The 24546-nt window shown below is 46.0% G+C and overlaps 1 protein-coding gene across 1 annotated transcript in view; it reads left to right on the top strand.

The window, feature by feature from the left end:
- COL6A3 (collagen type VI alpha 3 chain) overlaps positions 1-24546 on the top strand; it is an 85908-nt gene that overhangs the window by 13716 nt on the left and 47646 nt on the right. The window contains exons 2-9 of the mRNA XM_067027219.1: positions 2148-2265; positions 3816-4433; positions 9858-10460; positions 14093-14677; positions 16390-16989; positions 18497-19069; positions 20532-21140; positions 23570-24175. Coding sequence (XP_066883320.1) covers positions 2178-2265; positions 3816-4433; positions 9858-10460; positions 14093-14677; positions 16390-16989; positions 18497-19069; positions 20532-21140; positions 23570-24175 — 4282 coding nt within the window. The 5' untranslated portion in view covers positions 2148-2177. The remainder of the gene's footprint in view (positions 1-2147; positions 2266-3815; positions 4434-9857; positions 10461-14092; positions 14678-16389; positions 16990-18496; positions 19070-20531; positions 21141-23569; positions 24176-24546) is intronic.

The following is a 24546-nucleotide window of genomic DNA, read 5'->3' as shown; positions in this document are numbered from 1 at the left end:
TTCGTATGTCTTCTCTGGAGAAATGTCTATTCAAGTCCTTTACCTATTTTAAAATCACATCTTGTTGTGAAGTTGTGGGAGTTCTTTATGTGTTCTGATATGAACCCCTTATCAGGTATACGGTTTGTGAATATTTTCTCCCATTCTGTAGGTTGCCTCTTCACTCTGTTGATTGTTTCCTTTGCTGTGTAAAAGTTTTTAAGTTTGATATAGTACCATTTGTCTGTCCTTGCTTTTGTTGTCTGTGCTTTTGGTGTCATATGGAAGAAATCATTGCCAAATCCAATATTATGAAGATTTTCTCCTATATTTTCTTCTAAATGTATAATAGTTTCAGGTCTTACATTGACATTTTTAATCCATTTTGAGTTAGCTCTTTGTAAGTGGTGTAAGGTAATGGTCCAACTTCATTTTTTTGCATGTGGATATACAGTTTTTCCAGCATCATTTGTTGAAGAGACTATCCTGCTCCCACTGTGTAGCCTTGGTACCCTTATAGAAGCTTATTTGACCATATACTTGAGCGTTTGTTTCTCGGATCTTTATTTTATTCCATTGGTTGACATGTTTGTCTTTATTCCAGTCCCATATTGTTTTGATTCTGTAGCTTTGTAATATGATTTGAAATCAGGAAATATGAGGTCTCCAGCTCTATTTTTCCTTTCTCAAGTTTGCTTTGGCTCTTCTGGGTCCTTTGAAATTCCGTATGCATTTTAGGATTTGTTTTTCTATTTCTACCAAAAAATTCCCCACAGAGAGATATTTTTGATTTTTCTTTATACTGTTGATGATTACCTTTTCATGCTGTAATTCCCAAGGCCGCCTTCTTAATCTTCAAACTGTAAATTATGATGGTAACCCAATCTCTCCAGATGAAAATATTTAGGTTTCTTAAACCAAATGGGATTTCTTGCTTGACTGTAGTCTATACTACATAATTTTCAATATCAAATAGTACTTCTTGAAACTAAGGACAAGAAAAAATAACCAATAATTTTGACCGGCACGCCCCTCCTCTCTAATGCTGTTACCCAAGGCTCTGACCAGGGAACCCCTGCTAAGTCTGGGTAAGGGTAAGTAGAGTCTGATACACATGCACAGCTGTAGCCAGGACCAGCTCCAGAATCTGTGGGTTCGATGCAAAATGAACATGAAGCATCCTTGTCCAAAAGTTATTAAGAATTTTAAGACAGCAACAACAATTCATTAAATCAAGCTTGGGGTCTAGTGGATCTGCACAGGGCATATACCCAAGACCTAAGAAAGAGTTGGGGGAAACCAGAGCCTTGGATCAAGGGGAAGAGAAAAGAGGTGATGTCCTGCAAGGGGACCTAAGCCCAGATGGAGAAGACCTAGGCCGGCTCTCTGGAGGGTCATAAAGAAGAGCCCAGACCCTCAAGCTGCTCTCACGGGAGATTGGAGGATGATGATGCTGACCTGAAGGTTTGGTGTGGGTCAGGGTTCTTAGATGTGGCATTGGGAGAAGGTGGTGTTTGCTTGAAGAGAAAAGTGATGGTGACACAGCCTACTGCGCCCATCCAGACTTGAGCCCAGCTGGCCGGAAGTTAAATTTGCATGGGAGACCACGCTGTGTGGCCATCAGCCCTCATGACTGGCTTCAGTCTTGCTAATTCAGTATCCCAGGGTGTGCTCCATCCTGCGATTGGAGTTGGACACACAGCAGGTTTTTGTTGGAGGAAAAGTGCTCAATATTAACAGAGAATGAGGGCAAGATTCGAAATGGTCCCAGCTGCCATGGTGGTGTTTGCACACGTTGTGATTTGGACGAAGCCTGTTCCCTCCCTGAACGGAAGCTTCCCTGGGGGATTCCTTCAGACACGATTAACAGGCTGGGCGTCACCAACCTGCCCCTTTGTGCCTCTGAGCACCTTTTCTCCTGCCCCTCTTTCATTCTGCCATTTGTTTCGTGATATACTATTTTTTCCTGCGTCCATTTGAGAGGAAAAAAAGTTGAACTGCACAATTTTTAGCTATGGCCAAAGTCCTACAATCACTAGATTCAAAGATTCTCATATCTATGTTTAGTCAAAACTATTTTTCATAAAAGGGATAAATCCTTGATTCATTCATTAGTAATCGGAGAGTCAAGACCTGATCATTCTCCTTTGTCCTGTTTTCTCTCGTAGGTTCTCACTTGGTGCTTAGACAAAATCAAAATGAGGAAGCATCGGCATTTGCCTTTAGTGGCCATCTTTTGCCTTTTTTTCTCAGGCTTTTCCTTTACTCATGCACAGCAACAAGCAGGTAAGATCCAGAAACATCTCTTCATTTCATTAAAAAGAACAGTATTCTCTGATTTTAGATCTTAGACATCATGTGCTGAATATAGAGCTTAGATAAGCTTTGAAGAGATAGCCAAGCCATTGACTACAGGATGTTCATTTATTTTACAGACCTTTTGCTCCTCTTTATCCAGTGAGAGAGAGATTCTTTTTACTGAAACTTGGGTTTGATATCTTGGCGGTGGTTTGCAAGTGGTTTGTTTTCACCTTGGGTGTGAGCAGAAAGTTTGTGTCGAAAGTATTTTACCATCTGAAGAGCTCTTCCACATTTCTGGCACTGGTTGATGTCTGAGCACATAAAACCCAGAGAAGACAATGGTTGAGAGTAAAAAATTATTTTCCCTGACAAAAACAACAAAAACAAACACAAATGTCACCATTTCTTTCTCACTCTGGACAGGAAAAGACATATTTCATCTAGAATCATCAAATCTTTAAAATATCAGTTTCCCCAAACTATTTAAAAATAGATCCCAACTAATCCTATTAAGAACTTGCTTGCAGAGTTTTAGAAAAATGAGAAATGGTTCATGTATTATGAGCTGGGAAGGATTGACTTGGGTCCCTCTCCTTTGCTTGGAGAGCTGAGCTTCTGATGGGGATTCTCCCCTCCAGACCTGGTAGTCCTTAGATGGCGGCCTGGTGAGGACCACCTCAATGCCAGGGGAGCATGGGTTGGGGCATCGGGTCAGCCCCCGGTGAGTAGAGTCCAGGGGCCTGCTGTGCACAGCCAGCCTGGCCCAGTGCAGAAGGACACTTCCCAGCCACCCACAGCCTGGCACCTGGAGCCTCCTGCTCCTACTTTTGAGAGAGAACTGGATTCATCTTTGAAAGAGATGAGGGCTTAGATCTAAGAGGGCTTAGGTGGCTCTGAAAATGTAGCGACGAGTTAGGCTACCTTTCATCATGCTACAAAGTCTGAAAAAAATGAGACTTTGCCCTTCCCTACAGTTATACAAGTCTTCTTCACTTAAGATGTATTTATGACATTTATTTGTCTGGCAAATTACTCAAAGCATGGGAGGTAAAACAGTAGTAGATTTAGTTCAGGTAAAACAGTAGTAGATTTCAGTATTCTATCTTGTCAGGGCCCAGTTCCAGACCCAAAGCTGAGGAAGGAATTTCTAAAGATGATGCTTGGTTACCTGTGATAGAATATCATTCCCATCTGAGCAGGTGGGTCTTGGGGTTCAGACTACCACAAAGAATCATCTAGAGTTAAAGGACATGCCAGGGAATGTTTTTCCCCATTGCGGAACCCACTACCGGCCCATGTATGGCAGTCACTGCATATGGAACTTGGGCCAATGACTGGGCACCGGCAGCTGTTGGGTCCATGTGTCCAGTTCCCCGTTTCTCAGGTAAGTCAGCGTCCCCGCCTGTCTCGCACGTGAGGTGTAAATTATTTAGTAACAGCACAGTGGAAACTGAATGAGTTGAGGAAGGCTTTGCACTGATGGGAAGTCCTTTCTTGAACAGGAGAAACATCTAAACCAATGTCTTTTTTTAAAGATGTCACAAATGGCGCTGCTGCCGATATAATGTTTCTAGTGGATTCCTCTTGGAGCATTGGAAAGGAGCATTTCCAACTTGTTCAAGAGTTTCTATATGATGTTATAAAATCTTTAGCTGTGGGAGAAAATGATTTCCGTTTTGCTCTGGTCTGGTTCAACGGCAGCCCAGATACCGAGTTCCTGTTAAATACGTACCGTTCTAAACAAGAAGTCCTCTTCCATGTTTCCAACATGTCTTATACTGGGGGAAGCAATCAGACTGGAAAAGGATTAGAATACGTAATGCAAAGCCACCTCACTGAGGTTGCCGGAAGCCGGGCCGGTGACGGAGTGCCTCAGGTTATCGTAGTGTTAACCCATGGACACTCGAAGGATGCCCTTGCTCTGCCTTTAGTGGAACTTAAATCTGCTGGTGTTAACGTGTTTGCAATTGGAGTTGAGGATGCAGATGAAGGAGCGTTAAAAGAAACAGCAAGTGAACCACTCAATGTGCATATTTTCAACCTAGAGAAGTTTACCTCACTTCATGACATAGTAGGAAACTTAGTGGCCTGTGTGCATTCATCCATGACTCCAGAAAGGGCTGGAGGCACAGAGATCCTTAAAGACATCACAGGTAATGGCAACATCGCCAAGCTGCTGCCTGCCTCGCTCTTCTTTGGAGATAAGCTTGGCAACCGCTGGCATTAAGGCAATATGACGGCTAAAAGATTGTGGGCGGATTAGGGAAGAGATGTCTGTTCATAGGTCTAAAAACAAAGGTTTGAATATTCTCTGTAGCCTCCTTCCAAAACAGAGCAATTCACCTACCTTCGAGAGGAATTCTTTGCTTTTGAGACAATTAATATTCTAACTCTAAAAAAGCCCATCCTGATGTTATTACCCCACAAGAGGTTGTTTCTACCTTCCTTGGACAAGACAGACTCAGCGTGGCTGGGCAGACATCTAACAAAAATCCCTTCATTGTTCCTGGGATAGAGAGCCCGTTTCCTTTAAAGAAAACTCCGTGTCTGAAAGAGCTTGAGTGCAGAGGGAAGTTGGGGGGGGTCCACTTTTGGGTCCAGTGAAGCAACACACAGAGCTCCTCTCTTAGACTCTATGGGATTTATTGCAGAGATTTGATGGAATTAGAATTGTGAGAAGCCTTAGAGATGATCCAGTCCAAATCTATTTTGAAGAAATTGAGTTTTAGAGCTGGAGGCCCTTACATGTTGGCTTTGGAGTGGGTTTTCTCACTTCTCCTCAACTCTGTCACCATGGCTGTGCCCATAGAGATGCTTCTGATTCCAATGGTCCTCATCAGTGCCCCTCTGGAAGTACTGATGATGCAGCGACTTTACATGGATGTGTTCATGCATGGTGATGTGCATGGAGCTAACTGTCTGGCAAGTCACTTAACCATTCACACCTATTAGGTCTCTTGCCAGTGCTAAGTGCCTAAAGACTGATTGGGAAGGAATTCCACAGGTAAATTTCAAATGTATTGCACCACAGCCATTCTGACCAGGGCTAGGCTTCCTCATCAGTGACGGGCAGGACAGAGGGACCTCCCTGTGTCCCAAAATGAGTCCATGTCGCCAACTGACAGTGGGTAGCAGAGAATTCTAGGAGAATGGGCAGAAAGCTAGGGTGCGAGAGCTCAAGGGAGAAATGAGCTCCAGAAGGAGAGACATGTGTCCCATAAGATGAAGGGAAAGGAGGAAAAAGGTATCATATTTCTAAGATATTGAGGTGGAAAGGGGAGACGTTGAGAGTGTTCAGGTTGAGTTGGCATCAGTCATCCAGTAAGAGAAGATGATAGAGGGAGAGAAGCAGTGGTGCTTGGGAGCTTGGAGGAATAGAGGTTATTTTTGAACGGCTGCAACAGGGCTATGAGGAAAGGATCACAAAACGTTCAAGAAACAACCGCTGACTTGCAGTGATGTGCAGTGTTGTCAGAGACCAGAGCCTGGGGGCTTGTCCAGGAGTGTGGCTCCCTGGTGTTCTGAAGGTATCTCAGGCACTCTTGGAAGGAAAAAGCTACCAGGTTGGAGCTTGCAAGGAGAGGATGATAGAGAGGCAAGAAGATCTTCTTGGGAAGGACATTTACCATTGCTAAGATGGTAGCTAGTAAATTCCTGAAATAAGCTGCCCTGGGGACCTGGCTCGGGGGCAGGGGGAAGCAGATGAGAGCTGGAAGGAGCTGGGAGACTTCTGGAAAGCCAGAGGAGAAGGGGCCAGGAGGAGGAGGAAGAGACCTGGAGGCAGTTGAGGAGGAGTCCAGAGAAAGGCTTTCTGGATTATGATCCGAATAATGGTGTTTTGTAGGCGAATAGTACTAGACATCAGTTTTTCATAAGAGAGATTCGGAAAACAAGGAGTGGGGAGCAAGATGAGTAGACGTCATTAGATAGGAGCCGGGCAGGCAGATCGTGGTTAAGAGAAGGGTTTTAGAACTAACCAACCCCAACGTGTTTCAGGAGATTGTTCATAAAATGGTTTCCCCAATGGTTATCTGTGATTTCAGCTTTGATGGGGTGGGAGGGCTCATGACCCTACCAGTGGGTCTACTTCTAAGAGAGGGGTGAGGCGGAGTCTGGATTATTTGCGTTAAACCTGAATAGCATTCCCCACTTCAAATGATGTGTCTCACCTCTGCATTATGACCCTAGTGTCGATCCTGCCCGATTGCAGGAAAAGAAGGTGGACCCCGAGAGCTCCCCAAACCAAGCACTGCAGGTTACAAGGAGGTTACAAGATGGCAGCTCTAATGACCTTTTCCATTTGCTACAATGTTCTCAGCATCAATAATTCACTAATCATTGTCTTTCTGAATATAGGGATAAGAACTCATCCATGTCAAAAACAATGAAAGGGATCAGGAGAGAAATGGAACATCTTCTCTTTTATTGGTGTTTTGGCCAATTCAGGAAAAAGGGTGGACGAATTTGCCATTATGTTTAACCATTATATAAATGGATAAATGATTAGATTATCATATGAATGCTAAACGAGCCTGTCAACATCGTCTGTTTCCACAGAGATGACAAAACCTTTGTTTTTATGCCAAGAAAGCATCTCTGTCTTCTAGTGTCCAAGCCACTAGCAGCACCAGGGTGGAATATTAATCCATTTATGTTGTCTTTTCTAATTAACTTCACTCTGCAATTCTGCCAGTATCATGTCCCACTGCATGTTTCACAGCAAAAAATAAAATAAAATAATAAAAATTCTCTGCTTATAGTTTTTGGGAAAGGTAGTCAGGAAGACATTATGGAGATTGCTAATAAGTTAGGGCCATTTCTTTTTGTTTCCTGCCCATAGGTAGGTAACTTTTCCCCATGAATATATATATCATGGCCACTGTTCTAAATGAACTGTACTCAAGTAATCACTGAAAGTTCACATTTTTTAAAAAATCCCTTTTATCAATGGATATACAATACAAAAGCTTTACTAAAGCAAAAGCTAAAGGTGACCTATATATCAGTGAGGATGAACTTTCTTTTCTTTGCAAAATATAAAGATTTAGAAAACTCACAAAACCTATCTGCAGTTTTATGCTTGCATAGGAAATACAAATGTGATCTTTTAAATTTTGCTTGAAAAAAGGAAGCATCCCATGAACTAAGGAAAGCATTGTGCCCACACCAATGTGTTCAGGAAAGCAGTGTTTCCAACGATGTTGAAGGAACCTATGATTTTTCCATGGATGTTTCGAAACTTTTCTATAGAAAATGCCACAGATGGTGTGATACGTGCACCATAAAAGCAGAAAACCAGACAACTTCACATTTAAAATTTTAGAAAGATCTGGTTCCTCTTAGAGTTAATATTGATCCCTGGTATGCCTTGCTGTACACAAGAACCGGTGTCCCTTGTGTCTGTCTGGGGCTTCGGCTCTCCTGGATAACAGCATGCCCTTGTGTGTCCCATCATTGTGTGCATAAGAGGACAACGTGGTTTTTTCAGTGATGACAAATTATCCAACATTTTTCTATGACCTGCTGCGGTTCAGCTTTTTAGAAGAGCAACAATCAAGGGTTTTCCCTCAGTGTTTGTTTATTTTATTTATTCTATTGTGAACCGCAATCAAAAAGTAAGTAATAAATTAATAAGGAATGAGTCATCTGTGATTTAGGGATCGTTCTTCTTTTATTGATCTTAGGTTCAGAGTTAGTCCTTCCTTTCAAGGTCTCGGTTTGCTGAGTAAGGGGCAAATCTGCCTTTGTCCCTCAGGGTCATTGGTTTAGGCCTGGGAAGTGTTGAGGAATTTTGTGGTATGGTTTGCTGAGCCTGGAGCTCCTGGCACCATGTGGGCCATTTCTATGGCTTGCAACATAATTCACACTGCTGGCACCGCACCAGCCCATAAGGTGCTTCAGGAGCCTTACGGTTTGGCTAAAGAGTAGCAAATGCTTTGCAATTCGTAGCAAACGCTAAGTTAATATCTTATAAAACCTTACAAGATATTTTCACATTAGTATCTTTCCCTATGAAAGGAATTCCTCTGCAGAATTGCTGTTAGGGGTTTCATGTATGTAAGGGGAACAAGAGAGCAGTTTCTGGTTCCAGTAATCCCAATTGTAGCCATACTTGGCTCAGATTCCCCAAGGGAGAGCTTGGGTAAGAACATCATTTCACTATAGCAAAATTCCTTAATTTCATGAGACAAGATTTGTATCCTGTTTCCATTGTGGAAATAAAAGCAATTTTGTTGGTACCAGGAAAAATTAATTTTATCTATAAAATGTTCACTGTCATTAAAAATATCAGAACGAATGATTGTACATATAATATTACAATTATACTCCAAACATAGCTTCCTAAAATCCAGAATAAAAATACCATATATGCTCACATAAAATCTCTTCCTATTCCAAACACATACTTAAGTTATTAAAATATATTTGCTAGAATAATTTTGCTTTTCATATCGTTTAAATCAGCCAGATTTAAACATTCTAGCAGATGAGGCTTTGAAATATTCCACCCAGGTTCAGAGTTTATTGATTGCTATTCCTTGCTCAGTGCTTCTGTGAAACCCCCATTCTCAGTAACAGAATGGAAGTGTCATGTTTGCCACTGTGGGCAGAAAAGAGACCTTGGTCAGCCTTTTTATGTCCATTTGTATAACTCTAGAGCTAATTCTGATTCAGGGTTTACTAGATGTCCGTGGTCCTGCCAGGCACTCGGTCTAAGATGTCATAAAAATAAGGTTGGATAATTATGTCATGACTGGTTTCATATCACTCTGCTTAACATTGTTCTGCATTATGTGATCGAATATAGAGGCAATGGCAAAAATAAATGAAGAAAACATTTAGCTGAATCCCAGACTGCATTTGAGTTTCACGCAACTCAACGTCATTTGAGAAACGAAAATCAAACCAAAATGTATCAGAGTATTTTTGAATCAAAACTGTAAATGTTGTTTGAGTTCTTCTTTTCATATTCCCAAAGTGGTAGATACACAGTCATTTTGGTTTTTAAAGTAAAAAAGAAGGAACAACAGTTGCTCAAGGAATCAAGTGTTTAACATACTGGGATGATGAATCGTCAAACCCTAAATCTGGGTTTCTGTTTTGTGCTGTGGATTTGGACAAAGAAAATTCTTATAATGACTTGAGGATTATAAGAGAAGTGTCCTCAAATTAGAAATCATCCTTGGACCTTTGTTAATATACTCCTTTACTTTCTCCTGTAGGTATGGTAAGGCATAATTCCATGCAACTACAGTTCCCTCCAAATTTAGTAGAAAATTTCAGAATATACCCAGAAATTGAATATGTCTTGAAATTTGACTACAAAGATGGCACAGAAGAAAATTTGATATTAAATGCCCCTACTTAACACCATCTTTTCTGTTAAGAAGTTGCCTCTTATCCATTCAGAATGCAGAACTAAAAGAGAATTTCACATTCCTTAATCAACATATGTTTTGTTTGTCCATATTTCGTGTTTCTTATTGGTTTCCCAAGAAACATGTCAGAACACCGAACGATGCATGTGGTCACTTGTTCTAATGCTTTCACATTTTTTGCATTTCTCTCTTTTAAAGCACAAGACTCTGCTGACATTATTTTCCTAATTGATGGATCAAACAACACCGGAAGTGTCAATTTCGCAGTCATTCGCGACTTCCTTGTAAATCTCCTTGAGAAACTCTCAGTTGGAACTCAGCAGATCCAAGTGGGGGTGGTCCAGTATAGCGATGAGCCCAGAACCCTGTTCTCATTAAACAGTTATTCCACCAAGGCTCAGGTTCTGGATGCAGTGAAAGCCCTGGGGTTCATCGGTGGGGAATTGGCCAATGTCGGCCTTGCCCTTGATTTTGTGGTGGAGAATCACTTCACCCGGGCAGGGGGCAGCCGAGTGGAGGAAGGGGTTCCGCAGGTGCTGGTCCTCATAAGTGCTGGGCCTTCTAGTGATGAAATCCGAGACGCGGTCATAGCACTGAAGCAGGCTAGCATTTTCTCGTTTGGCCTCGGAGCCCAGGCCGCCCCCAAGGCGGAGCTTCAGCACATAGCTACCAATGACAACTTGGTGTTTACTGTCCCGGAATTCCGTAGCTTTGGGGACGTCCAGGAGCAATTACTGCCGTACATTGTTGGCGTGGCCCAAAGGCACATTGTCTTGCAACCGCCAACCATTGTCACCCAAGGTACGTATGCTTTTCTCACCATCTGTGTGGTAGTGGGCTGTCTGTGTGTGTTTTTGTAGAAGTCAGGTGGGCACCTTGCAGAATGATTCGCCTCGGGAGAACCTGTAAGTACCCACAGCCGAGTCCTTCCAAGATGAGCTAGTTCTTGGATGTGGTGTCTGTGACGGTTGCAGTGTTCCAGAAAAACCGGAGATCTGTGATTGAGTGGAAAGTGCTTTTTAGAGCATGAGTTGTCAAGAAAGTGTGCTTTTAAGGCTAATTCAACAAACCTGTTACGTGGAGGTTGTTAAACATCGTCGTATGATCTACTTATAGTGCAGTCATCCTAAACATGGATCTCAGGGGATCATTACGGTTCTGAGACAGGTACCCCAGGATAATGGCATTGAGCTCTAGAATTCAGCCCGTTAGAGAGTGCTGCCATGTGAGAACTGTCTCCCAATGTCAGTTTTGTGATGCGTAGCAGAAGTGGCATTTCTGGAGGTAAGAAATAACAAAGCACTCACTTGGGGGGACGTTTATGAAAACCGTTTTTCCTGTGTTTACTGAGTTGTAGAGTAGCTCTGTTGACGGAGAGGAGAGATTGTACACTCAGCTGGGAGGCCTTTGGCAAAAGAGCCCGACCGGAGTCATTTTAAAAAAACATATAAAGCTAATCAGGTCACATAAGAAAATACATTTCACGGACATGGGAGGTGGGAAGTGTATTTAAAAATTTAAGTAAGAACCCAGTGGTGCTTGATGCTGTGGCAGGTAAAAATCTGGCAGATCCAAGTGGACCAGGTTACATCACTGGTGATCTCACCCATCCGTCAGGGATTTTATTATTAATGGTTTTAGGCATATGGCTGGGTGGGGTAAATTAAGAATTGATGCAAAATTACATCCAGAAAATTCTCTTGATATTTCCAGACTTCCCTCTGATTGGAATACAGTCTATCAATATTAAGGTTTCTCTGGGCTTGCATGCTTTTGGAAACAAAAGAATGACTTCCATAAGTTTTGTAAACACTCAGGAAGCGCCATGGCTGCTGTCCCAAGAGCGGGCCTTTGGTCCTAGGTCTTATGTTAACCAGCTGTGTGATCCTGGGCAGCCCACAGAGACTTTCTGGGCTCCAGTTTTTTGAATTGATGATAAAGGATGAAAGGATATTTCTGTGCCGGGAGAAGTTTCAAGTTCATTTTGATCTATGGCAGTCCAGGCCCTTATTTCAGCTTTGCCCTAGCTAACTTTCACTCCTCACTTACAAAACCGTCTTTAATCTTTGTGCTTCATCTGTAAATATTCAACAGATACTCTTAGCTATCAGGTAGGTGCTGGACACCAGGCCAGGCACTGGGGACCCAGTGCTGGTGGACCAGACTGACGTGGCCGCTGGCTCGTTGCAGGTGATGGAGAGACAGATCACAAAAACGTAAACCACCGACCAGAAAACTACTGCCAGAGTGTGACAGATGAGGCCACTAAAGGGGGCTGTCGTGGAGAGGAGGGGGAAGGAGAGCTGTAGGTCAGGTGGCCGGGAAGGCTGGCGTGAGGGCTGCAGGACAGAAGCAGGCGAGGAACAGAAGGAAGAAGGTGCCAAGTGTGGCGGCCAGTCGTGCGGCATGAGGGAGCCTGGCTGTGCCCAGACCGTCAGGAGGAGGCGGGGCTGGAGCTCACGGATGCCCGGAAGCCCGGGGAAGTCTCTGGTTTAGGGCGCAAGCATCACCAGCTTGCGTGAAGTCCTCCAGTGGCTTCTATTGTTTTCAGTGAAGCTGGGGGGCACAGGAGGACCTGCTTTATTGGAGATCAGGGTCCCCAGGTCGCTGAGAAGAATCACCTAAGAGTAGCCTTGAGTCGCCCTAAGAGGAGGGTGCAGAGGAACCCAGCACCGAGGGAGGGGGATGGGGGCTGGACGTTTGCTGGAGGAGATTTTGCTTGGGAACAGGAGCGTGGGAGAGCGAGGGCTGCCCCCGGTCCTGGGCTTGCCAGGGCTGCAGGGGACTTGGCATCCTGTGGGTCAATAGGGAGGTGGGGCTGAAGTCGACCGGTTACAGGACCTTCAGGGTCACCTTGTAAGGGGGTTTCACACCCAGCCCCAGCAGAACCGTGTGAAAGAGGGGAGACGGCTCTCTTGGCATCTCACAGCAGGGAGAGGAGGACTCTTACTGGAGGGTGAGGGAGGAGACGAGGTGGGGGTGAGTCAGCCCAGTGACCAGGGGATGAAAGGGACCTGCCTTCCTCTCCATCCATTCATGTGCTGCATACATCTTACTGAATTCAGGAAGCCCTGCATTTATCGTTTCAACTCCTACATCCACGGTATGGAAGGCGCGTGTGTGAGAATGGGTGTTTCCAGGTGTGCGTGCTGTGCTTGTATGTGTCTAGAAAGCACACATGTGGTTAACTGCACAGCTGTGTATATGGCTTTCACGTGTACATGGAGAGAGGGAGAGGGAGGAAGGAGGGGGTGTGGCTCTCAGGGTCTCTCAGCCCCACCGTGTAGGGAGAATCCATGCGTCTGCAGGGCTTGATGGAGAGTCGAAGGACCTGGAATTCACCGTTTACACCACGACTTAATGCCAAAGCAGTGGTTCCCACGCGCCTCTCCCTGAATGCTTTGTATCTATGGTACATTAACATGTTTTCTCTTAAAGAGGAGAGTTTGGACCAAAGCTGTCGATATAATCAAACGTTAAGTGAACTAAAGTGTTGCGTGCCATTCACCTGACTGCCGGGAATAATGAGGCCTCCTCACATCCAGATGATCATTTAATAAATTGCAAACCCTCCTGCCTCTGCTTGAACCATTTATGATCTTACGAGTTGTGGAAGCCTTCTCCGTTTTCTGGATGGGGTGCTGTGGTCCGATATGAGCCTCGGTTCCCGAGACTCAGGTGTGCTGCCTGGGTGTCGATACAGCAGGTGGACACAAGTTCATAGTCACTTGGAGGCAGTGATCTTGTGAAGGTGTTTTTGCTTTGTGATTTGTCTTTGAATTATCATAACCTTAACATGGAACGTGGGACCTGCACAATGCCTCTCTCTTAAATGCAAATACTTCTGGGCCACTCGCTCGTCTTGACATCGATTTCCTTTTTATAAGTTTATGATGCCAAATAATTGGTGTTTTTTTTCCCCTTGCCTGAAAACATCAAGGCATGGCAAGGATACCAAAAGGAATAGAGGTGCTTATGCTTTTTCAACTTTTGCACTTGGCAGTAGGTATTCATGAAATCAGCATCGTGAAGCACAGGGCTCTCCGAGCAGACACTGACTGCTTCTTTAATTATTTGAGCTCTGGCTTCCTTCTCACCTCTAAAACCCAAGCTATGGATTTATGGTAGAAGAGAGCTTTCTGACATTTTTAGTGACAATATGGTAAATAAGTGGCTAATACACCTACATGGATTTTGGTGCAACTATTTTGTAAAAAGTACTAAGAGAGGGTGGGGGTTTGAGGAGCCCCACTTGCCAGCCGTAGGGAAGCTATAACTGACACAGCTATAACGAATGTGTGTGTTAGGCTCCCATGGACTTGACGTTGGCCAGGGCGAAGGGAACTCCCCTTGGGTGGTGTTAGCTGTGTAGAGTCATACTGAATGCGATGCGTAAGGCTACTGTACTCACCTTGTCACGTTGCTATCTACAGTCATTGAAATCAACAAGAGGGACGTAGTTTTCCTGGTGGATGGCTCTTCTGCCCTGGGACTGGTCAGCTTCAATGCAATCCGCGACTTCGTTGCCAAGGTCATCCAGAGGCTGGAGATCGGACGGGATTATATCCAAGTGGCAGTGGCTCAGTATGCAGACACAGTGAAGCCGGAGTTCTATTTCAATACCTACCCCACCAAGAGGGAGGTCACGTCCGCCGTGAGGAAGATGAAGCCCATGGACGGCTCGGCCTTGTACACAGGCTCTGCTCTGGACTTTGTTCGGAACAACCTGTTCACGGGGGCGGCCGGCTATCGGGCCGCCGAGGGCGTCCCTAAGCTTTTGGTGCTGATTACAGGTGGTAAGTCCTTAGACGAAGTCAGCCAGCCTGCCCAGGAGCTGAAGAGAAGCGGCATCATGGCCTTTGCCGTCGGGAACAAGGTGGCCAACCGGGCTGAGCTGGAAGAGATCGCCTTTGATTCCTCCCTGGTGTTCATTCCTGCCGAGTTCCGAGCCGCCCCTTTGCAGGGTGTGCTGCCTGGCTTGCTGGCGCCTCTCAGGACCCTCTCTGGAACCACTGAAGGTGCGGTGGGGAGGGTGTCAGACACGTGAGAGGGCTGTCTCCAGGCAGAGTCTCTGGGGAAAAAGCAAACCTAAGTTTTATTTGTGTTCAGCTGACAGACACCTTTTAAATGATGGAAACCAGAGCAACAAACAAGATTTATTTTGGGTTTCCTTTTACCCTGACTTGGGAAATATATGACTTAAAACATCATGTGATACAACTGTATGTCTTAAAATGTCATAAAATAAGAATCGTGTGACTTAGGCTATAGGACCAGAGACCACCTGTCTTTGGAGCTTCTGGCCGAGAGACCACCTGTCCGTTCTCATCCCTCTTGAGGTCCCAGTGTTCTGTCTCTACTGGTGACTCCTGTCCAGCCCCCTCCCCCCTCCACCAAGATGAAGCCTGGCTCTTCCTTTCCCAAGTAGACAGTTGACTTCTAAATGGTCCAAACCTGAGCAGCATAGAGCATTCATCCTCTCTCCTCCCTCTTTAAGGGATTTCCTTCAATGGGGAAGTGTAGTGAGGGGATGCGAGTGCAGATAAAAACCCAGTGGTTCTCCAGACCCCTCATTTATTACGGTTATCACCGAACAGTTATTTTTAAAGACAGGATAACGGTCAATGAGCTTACGAATTGAGTCAGTACAATTCACCGTCCTTAAAGAAGATGGATATCACAGAAACAAGCTTTTCTGCCTCACAAACTTCACCACTGGAAGGATGTTCGGTGCATGACCCACGATGCATGGATGCATGCTTTCTCCTCAAGCTCTCTGGTCTTCTAAAATCCTCTCTGTCTCTCTCTCTCTCTCTCTCTCTCTTTTATTTCCTTAAGACTTCTAATCCACACTTTCAGAGCCAAAGTTCAATTTGATAGAACATAGGATATAAGTAGTTGTTAGGCTTCAATTTTAGTGAAATGTCAGGGAAGAGATGGGAAGGAATTTGGTGGCATGTATTGGGGAAAACACTCTGATTTGAGAAATGTACTTTGGATTCTTTATGAGCACAACCTCAGCCAAGCATAGCAAAGAGTCTCTTTGCATTTTAATGTGTTTCCATGATCCTGTGATCTCACTCAGGAGGAATCCCCATGGGCACTGGTTGGATTATTGCCTGGCAATGCCGTGACTCTCCCACAGAAGAGTCTCAGTAGAGAATGACCATGGGCCTCCCTAGGACTATTTCAAGATGAGAACAGCCTAATTTTGTTGACTTTTTTAGCCTTAGGGAACTCATGTTCTCAGGTTAACTTGGGCTAACCCTTCTAATCTATCTGTAAGTGGAAATGTCTCTGTGCATGTGTAGAGGGAAACCCAGGGGGACCCAGTCTCACCCAGGTAAACCTGGCTCTGACCGTGGTCATAAGCCGAGTGATACGGAAAAAGGAGCAACAACCTTGCAGAATTCACTTCCAGGGAAGGAATGTTCTGTTTCAAGGATTCTGATCACTTTTGTTGGTTGTAAACATTCTAGCTTTCGGCACTGTATCTCTCTGTGAGCCAACTTGGTTTCATAATGTCGGCTCTCAATACTCCTCACAAACACCAGCTCCCACTGGAGGAAAATATGCAGCTTTCTGCCATATTTTACGAGACGGACGTGCTTGGCCTCACTGATGTTCTCTGTGTTCTACATGTTGGCATGCGTGCCTGGGCTGTGGGCACACATGAGGAAGCCCTCTGCGGTTGTGTATGTCTCACTTTGTTTTCTGTGCTCCACTGCAGTTCACGTAAACAAAAGGGATATCATCTTTCTTTTGGATGGATCGTTCAACGTTGGAAAGACCAATTTCCCTTATGTGCGGGACTTTGTCATGAACGTAGTTAACAGCCTTGATGTTGGAAGCGACCATATTCGTGTCGGTTTAGTGCAATTTAGTGACACTCCGGTGACGGAGTTCTCTCTAAACACCTACCAGACCAAGGCAGATTTGCTAGCTCACCTGAGGCAGCTGCAGCCCAAGGGGGGTTTGGGCCTGAACACGGGCGCAGCCCTAAGCTATGTCCATGACAACCACTTTACCGAAGCTGGTGGCAGCAGGATCCGGGACCGTGTGCCGCAACTCCTGCTCCTGTTCACAGCCGGGCAGTCCGAGGACTCCTATCTGCAAGCTGCCAACGCCCTAGCACGCGCAGGCATCCTGACCTTTTGTGTGGGCGCTAGCCAGGCCAATAAGGCAGAGCTTGAGCAGATTGCTTTTAACCCGAGCCTGGTGTATCTCATGGATGATTTCAGCTCCCTGCCTGCTCTGCCTCAGCAGCTGATTCAGCCCCTAACCACTTATGTTAGTGGAGGTGTGGAGGAAGTGCCACTCGCCCAGCCAGGTAACGCTCTCCGACTGCTCCGGGCTCCCTCTCCCTACTGACACCACTTTGGCAGGCAGATGGCCCGATCTGAACTCCAGAGTGTGGCAGTAAAGCTATGGAAAGATGATGGGCTCTCTTTGGTTGAAGGATTTGGAAGGGGGGCTTGAGACACTGTACCAGCAAAGCTTAGATGCTCTGTCTAAAGGATGTTTGTTCATGAAAGAAAGTCTAGAAAATCCGGCGTATGTCTGTCCTGGTTATTCCGCTCTTGATTCAGAAGCTTTACTTATTTATTTATTTCTGCCCCAATACCTCTGAAGATTCTGGTGAGCAAATCCAGATGGAAATGGGAGAAAAACAGAGAGAGAGAGAGAGAGAGATGGATTCCATTTCATACATCAGTATGCATTGGGAGCATTTAAAAATGGAAAGGATTTTCCTGATATGATATTTTTATGTTCCAAATCTGCTGTATCTAGAAAATTATTTGTCATAAACCCAATGAAGGCTGTATCTTTATGTGATGGCAAAAAGGTTTCCAAAGGAAGTCTGGATGATGGAGATGACTGCGAATTTACCAGGGTGATGAAATACAGACTCTTAGATCTACCGGTTGCTGACATCACAGATGGGTAGCAAGTTAGATCCCACTGAATCATAATCAAAATAGTTCTAAGAACCGTTTGTGCCGAAAATAATGTTCACATGACTTGCTGTAGCCCCCTATGTCTGTGTTTTCTCTTGTCTGATCACAGCAGATTGGAAATCACTGACAGAGATCCTGACCCACTGACTGATAATGGACACTCTTTTGGGTTCTAACCCATAAGCTCAAACTTAATGAAAAGAGAATCTAATTAGAGCATGTCTGTGTGTCAGGTGGATAACCCATATCAGCCTTTGTCACTAGAGACAGATCAATTTTTTTTTTTTTTTTCCCTGCGATACACGCGCCTCTCACTGCTGTGGCCTCTCCCGTTGCAGAGCACAGGCTCCGGACACGCAGGCTCAGCGGCCACGGCTCACGGGCCCAGCCGCTCCGCGGCATGTGGGCTCTTCCCAGACCAGGGCACGAACCCATGTCCCCTGAATCGGCAGGCGGACTCTCAACCACTGCGCCACCAGGGAAGCCCAAGAGACAGATCAACTTTTAAGCAGAAGAACAACAGGACCATATTTTCAATAGTTCTGTTTATAACAATTTGAAAACACTGTCTGTTCTCCTAGAGTGGTTGCCACCTGATATAAGAGCAGGACCCTCTGGGCTTTTCTTTGGCCTGCTTTGTTGAGGAAGCATGATGTTAGGTTGGGCAGACGAATCTAGTTGTCCTAATCCTGTGCATAGATGAAAGGGGGCATTTGAAAGACACCCGGTGTGGGTTTTCTCTTCCCTTGCTGGTGCAGTGATCATCAGATGAATGTTGTGAACTCCCATTTACCCAAAGCTGGTGGTTCTGGGCTCAGGTCGGTTTGGTGCCTGTTGTGTTCTTGTCCCTCACCGTGTCCTAACTCTCTTCCACTGTAGAGAGCAAGCGAGACATCCTGTTCCTCTTTGATGGCTCAGCCAATCTCGTGGGCCAGTTCCCTGCCGTCCGCGACTTCCTCTACAAGGTCATCGATGAGCTGGACGTGAAACCTGACAGGACCCGGGTTGCGGTGGCTCAGTACAGCGACGACGTCAGGGTGGAGTCCCGTTTCGATGAGCACCAGAGCAAGCCCGAGATCCTGAATCTCGTGAAGAGAATGAAGATCAAGACGGGCAAAGCCCTCAACCTGGGCTATGCCCTGGACTACGCTCAGAGGTACATCTTCGTGAAGTCCACCGGAAGCCGGGTCGAGGATGGCGTGCTTCAGTTCCTGGTGCTGCTGGTGGCAGGAAGGTCATCCGATCGTGTGGACAGGCCAGCTCTCAACCTGAAACAGAGTGGGGTGGTGCCTTTCATCCTCCAGGCCAAGAACGCAGACCCTGCTGAGTTGGAGCAGATAGTACCGTCCCCCGCCTTTATCCTGGCTGCGGAGTCACTTCCCAAGATTGGAGACCTTCAACCACACATCGTAAACCTCTTAAAATCGGTGCAAAATGGGGCGCCAACACCAGGTAAGGCATAGAACTTCTGGTTGCTTCTGCAGCCCAGTTGTCCCACGCTTGAGTTGATGGTAGGCGGCTGGCTCCCGGTCTCTGGGTAGAAACCCTCCTTGGGCTTCCAAGAAAGATAGGTGATTTCTGCAGGAACAATGGAATATGGCTTTTCTTTCCCCGAGGTGACTCTCTAACTGCTCTCTAGGGCAAAACAGGAGAATCAGGGTGATTATTTTTAAGGACGTTAGAATATTTTGTAATAAGATACATTATAAAGATTTAGCTATATCAGTGGTTAAAAATAATCCTTTTTTTCAAAAAACCCCACAGTTTTTACTATATATATAATAAAACCCGTATAACACGGTTACATTAGTGCTAAAACGGTCTTCATCTTCATATATTTCCCCGATTTCTTATTTTAAGTGGGTATCACTGTGTCGTAATTCATTCTCTGCATTCATGAAAACCATAAAGCATGAAGAGAGGCAGGCACGTTCCCGTTATAAACGCTGTATGAAAGTTTCTCAGTACTGATCTTTGTTACCATGACTTCATGCTTAACCACTTTGCATTTGGTGATAAAACTGCAGCAAAAAGAGTAATTAATTTCACATATAATCCCTTTGATTGGAAATAGAGAATCTAGAGCTTCTCTACATTGACTGTTGAGCACGTTTGCTGGGGGTTTGGGGTTGTAACCTGGACATCTGGCTTACGTTTTCCCCCATTGATCTGCTGTGACTTGCAGTACATCATTCGAAACCTCTCATCTATAAAGTGCTAATGGTTGCGCAGACTCCACCGACCATGTCTTTCTCCCTGCCCCCAATATTTCTTCTTGAGTACAGCGTTGAAACTTAACAATACTGTTCAAACATGGAAAAGTTCTAAAATAAAAGGGCTATCTGTGTGTGTTTGTGCATCAGTTTCCTAATCCTGCTTTAATAAATTATGATAAATTTAGTGGCTTAAAGCAAAATGAATTTACTATCTTAAGTTTTAGAGGTCAGAAATCCAAAACCTCTTTTACTGGGCTAAAATTAAGGTGTCAACATGCTTGCTTTCCTTCTGGAGGTTCTGGCCAATTACCCACTTCCTTATCTTTTCCAGTGTCTAGGGGCTGCCTGCATCCTTGGTCCATGGCCCCCTCCTCCATCTTCAAAGCCAGCAGATCTTCAAAGCAGATCTTCTCGTATCTCTGGCCTCTTGTTTCCATCCTTACCTCTTCTCCCTCTAACTCTAATCCTCTTATCTCCCTTTTATAAGGACACATGATTGATTACACTGGATCTACCTGGATAATCCAGGACAATCTCCCCATGCCTCTATTAATGTAATCACACCTGCAGATTTTCTTCCATATAAATTCCAGGGATTAGGAGTTGGATATCTTAGGATTTATTCGGTCCACCCCAAATTGTTATGAAATTATCCCTATTGTGTCCCGTGTGAGTCACAGAGGCTGTCTTCCTTCTAGTTTCAGGTGAAAAGGATGTGGTGTTTCTGATTGACGGCTCCGAGGGTGTCAGGAATGGCTTCCCGCTGTTGAAAGAGTTTGTCCAGAGAGTGGTGGAGAGCCTGGACGTGGGTGCGGACCGGGTGCGCGTAGCCGTGGTGCAGTACAGCGACCGGACCAGACCCGAGTTCTACCTGAATTCCTACATGGACCAGCAGAGCATCGTCGGTGCCATCCGCGGGCTGACCCTGCTGGGCGGGCCAACCCCCAACACCGGCGCCGCCTTGGACTTTGTCCTGAGGAACATCCTGATTGGTTCCGCCGGCAGCCGCATAGCAGAAGGGGTCCCCCAGGTCCTGATCGTCCTCACAGCCGACAGGTCTGGGGATGATGTGAGAGGCCCCTCGGTGGTCCTGAAGAGGGGAGGGGCCGCGCCCATCGGCATTGGCATCGGGGACGCTGACGTCACTGAGATGCAGATCATCTCCCTCATCCCGGACTTCGCAGTGCTCGTTCCCACCTTCCGGCAGCTGGGGACCGTCCAACAGGTCATCTCCGAGAGGGTGGCCCAGCTGAGCCGCGAGGAGCTGAGCAGGCTGCGGGCATCTGTGGTCCCTCTACCGACCCCGGGTAAGGAGCAGATTCTTAGGCTCTTCATTCCTTGAAATATCTGGGCTACTTGTTTGGACTGTGGATTGCAAAGTATTCTCAGTTTTGTTTCCTCAGCGGTAGGGAGTGAAAACCAGAGTTACGTGAAGAATCAGGAACCACGTGGGCTCGGTGCCAGAAATGGCTTGGGGGGATGCTAAGATTCATGTTTTGGGCCAAATTCAAGTCTCAAAGATGGGCGTAGCCTTGGCTTTCAGCTCAGACCCCTAATTCTGCATAAAGGCTCTGTATAGCTAACCGAAGAGAGATGCCATCTAATGGATAGTTCCAGTTCAATGCCGGATCCAGGCTTCCCCTGGTCGGTCGGTCCAGCTGGCAGCCTCCTGTGATCGAGGAGGGAGTTTGACCACAGGTGGTCTATCAAGCTGGAGCACAGTCTCTGAAATATTGTCATTTCCAGAGCCAATGTGTGAAGATTGCTTTTGAATTTGCTTGGTGCAGAGAAGTAAGTGTCTTAACTGGCAGGAAGGCCACCTGGCTGTTACGACCTCGGCTTATTCTATTTCCTCCTTCCTGTTCCTCTTTCCTAGGCCTGATACAATGAACTGGAAAGGGGAGGGAACCTTACTTGCTTAGAAGGAAGGGGGCTCAGATAGACCCACCCTTCCAATAATGCCCACAGAGGGCCTGCCCTCCCTGGACACTTGGGTGGGGTGGGCACAGTGGTGAACGGGCACGTGCATCCTTGCTCCTGTGTGGTTCACATTCTACAGAACCATCCACATCAGGGCTTGGGGAGAGGAAAACAGGAAGGGCTTGTGGGGAAGGGGGAGGGAAGAGTAAAAGCAAGTGAGAGAAAAGTCGATGCAGGACACAGTACTTTTTGGGTGGGTGAGGGAGGGGGGGTGACTGGCACGGCGCTGCAGAGAGGGATCGCTTCCCCTCGCTGGTGTCCATGCAGAGTGCAGCATGCCCTGCAAGCCTTCCCTGGAATGTTCTAGAGGGCTTGCCATCGGATAAACTTGGGAAGGCAGTGGGATAAATGAAGTGAGGGTCTTTTTGGTTTGGGTTTTGCCCTAATTGATATGTTTTGTGTATCCCCAGTACAAGTACAGGGAACACAACATTTCCAAAGCTTGTTTGGCTGCAAGAGTTCTTTTTCTTTTCTTTTCTTTTTTTCTTTTTTTTTTTAGTTTTTACTTTATACTGGAGTCTAGTTGATTTACAATGTTGTGTTTGTTTCAGGTGTGCAGCAAAGTGATTCAGTTATACACGTACATATATCTATTATTTTAAAAATTCTTTTCCCATTTAGGTTATTACAGAATACTGAGTAGAGTTCCCTGTGCTATACAGTAGGTCCTTGTTGGTTATCTGTTTTAAATATAGTAGCGTGTCTATGTCAATCCCAAACTCCCAGTTTATCACCCCCTCATCTTTTTTATGGTGCATTGAAGGTACTGGTACTCCCAAGAAGGCACTGTGGAAATGCTATCATCGTGTGTGTGCAGCTTACTTATACACAAGCCTATGTTTCTACAACAGTACGACTCCTGGTCCGTCGGCTCTCCAGTTCTTCAAGACGACTGTTTTCTACCTTCTCCTTCTCCTGCTTCTTCTACACTTCTCCTCCCTCAGCTTACTCTGAGCTGGTGATCTTGATTCCCATTTCACTGAGAAAATATAAGTAAATCGAAAAAGACCTTCCAGAAGTCATACTCAGTCTGTCCCAGCACCAGTGTCCATGTCTCTGCTTCCCTCCCGTTACTTGGATGAACTGTCCCTGCTTCGCTGGGCAGCCTCACCGCTTCCCTACTCAAGGGTGTCACCTGCAACCCTCCTTCTCTCTCCTGCATCATCAGTTCTCTGACGTACTGGGTGATTCCTTTCGCGCTACAAACGCAATGCCTTTTCTTTTCTCGTAACATCTCTCCCTTGATGCCCATCTCCCCCCTGCAGGAGTGCTCCAGGCTCCTTTATAAAGTGTTGCTGTCTACAGTTCTTCTCTGAACACACCCTAACCTGTTGCTTGCTCTCCCTGCTCCACAGAAAGCGCTCCGGTCAAGGTCCCTCCATCTGGCATATCCCAGTAGTCAGTTGTCAGGCACTGTCCCACTTGACCTGTGAGTGTCATCCGTCACAGGTTCGATCCCCTCCTTCCCGAAACCCCATCCCCACTCGGTCTAGACCTGGCTCCTGTGTGTCTAGGTTCTTCCTCCTGCTGACTTTACTTTTCCCTGCCCTTTGCTGGTTCCTCCTCTTCTCTCTGACTTGTAATCACTGAAATGCCCAGGACTCTCTCCTGGGACTGATATTCTAACTCAAATAGTCTGAATTAAGGTAGCTTACCGGTCAGGTGGCAATTCTGTGACAAATTGGGAGGCTGTTCATTAACACTAAGAATTTGGTGTCAACGAAGCTGAAGTCCTATGATAACGTTTGATTCACAGGTATTGGCGGCAAGAGGGATGTGGTCTTTCTCATCGATGGGTCCCAAAGCGCCAGCCCCGAGTTTCAGTACATCCGTACCCTCATCGAGAGGCTGGTTGACAACCTGGATGTGGGCTTCGACATGACCCGGGTGGCGGTCATCCAGTTCAGCGAGGACCCCAGGGTGGAGTTCCTGCTGAACGCCCACTCCAGCAAGGATGAGGTGCAGAACGCGGTGAGGCGGCTGCGGCCCAAAGGCGGGAGGCAGGTCAACATTGGGGGCGCCCTGGAGTACGTGTCAAAGAATATCTTCAAGAGGCCTCTGGGGAGCCGGATTGAAGAGGGTGTCCCTCAGTTCCTGGTCCTCATTTCTTCCGGGAAGTCTGACGATGAGGTAGATGAATCAGCGGTAGAGCTCAAGCAGTTTGGCGTGGCGCCACTTACAATCGCAAGGAACGCAGACCAGGAGCAGTTGGTGAAGATCTCCCTGAGCCCTGAATACGTGTTCTCAGTGAGCACCTTCCGGGAGCTGCCCACCCTGGAGCAGAAACTGCTGACACCCATCACAACCCTAACCTCTGAGCAGATTCAGCAGCTCCTGGCCAGTACGCGCTACCCTCCTCCAGGTAAGACTGGGTGTTTCTTGTTCTTTGTTGTGTCTTCTCAAAAAAGTATAAAAAACTAACAGGCTCTAAGGCCATGCTGCTCACAAGTAAAATTAAAATAACGGGACACCTGAGATTGAACCAGCTGGGTCTATTGCTTGTGGCAGGGAGGAAGGACACACACGCTGGTGAACCACAGGGCATCTCAGCAAGAGGGTGTTAGGACGGGCTTATGATAGGATTTGAACTCATCATAGATGATTTTGTGGAAGGCTTGAGGAAATGGGACTTTGCCCCGGATCGAATGCTGTCGAGAAGGAGTAACTGTATGATTGGATATCTTACCAAATCTCACGGCTAAAGCTGAAAGTGATACAGAAGCAGTGGTCACG

This window comes from Kogia breviceps, chromosome 2 (assembly GCF_026419965.1).
Source record: "Kogia breviceps isolate mKogBre1 chromosome 2, mKogBre1 haplotype 1, whole genome shotgun sequence".
NCBI lineage: Eukaryota > Metazoa > Chordata > Mammalia > Artiodactyla > Physeteridae > Kogia > Kogia breviceps.
Note: the sequence above shows the minus strand (reverse complement) of the source record. Positions and strands in the feature narration are given on the sequence as shown.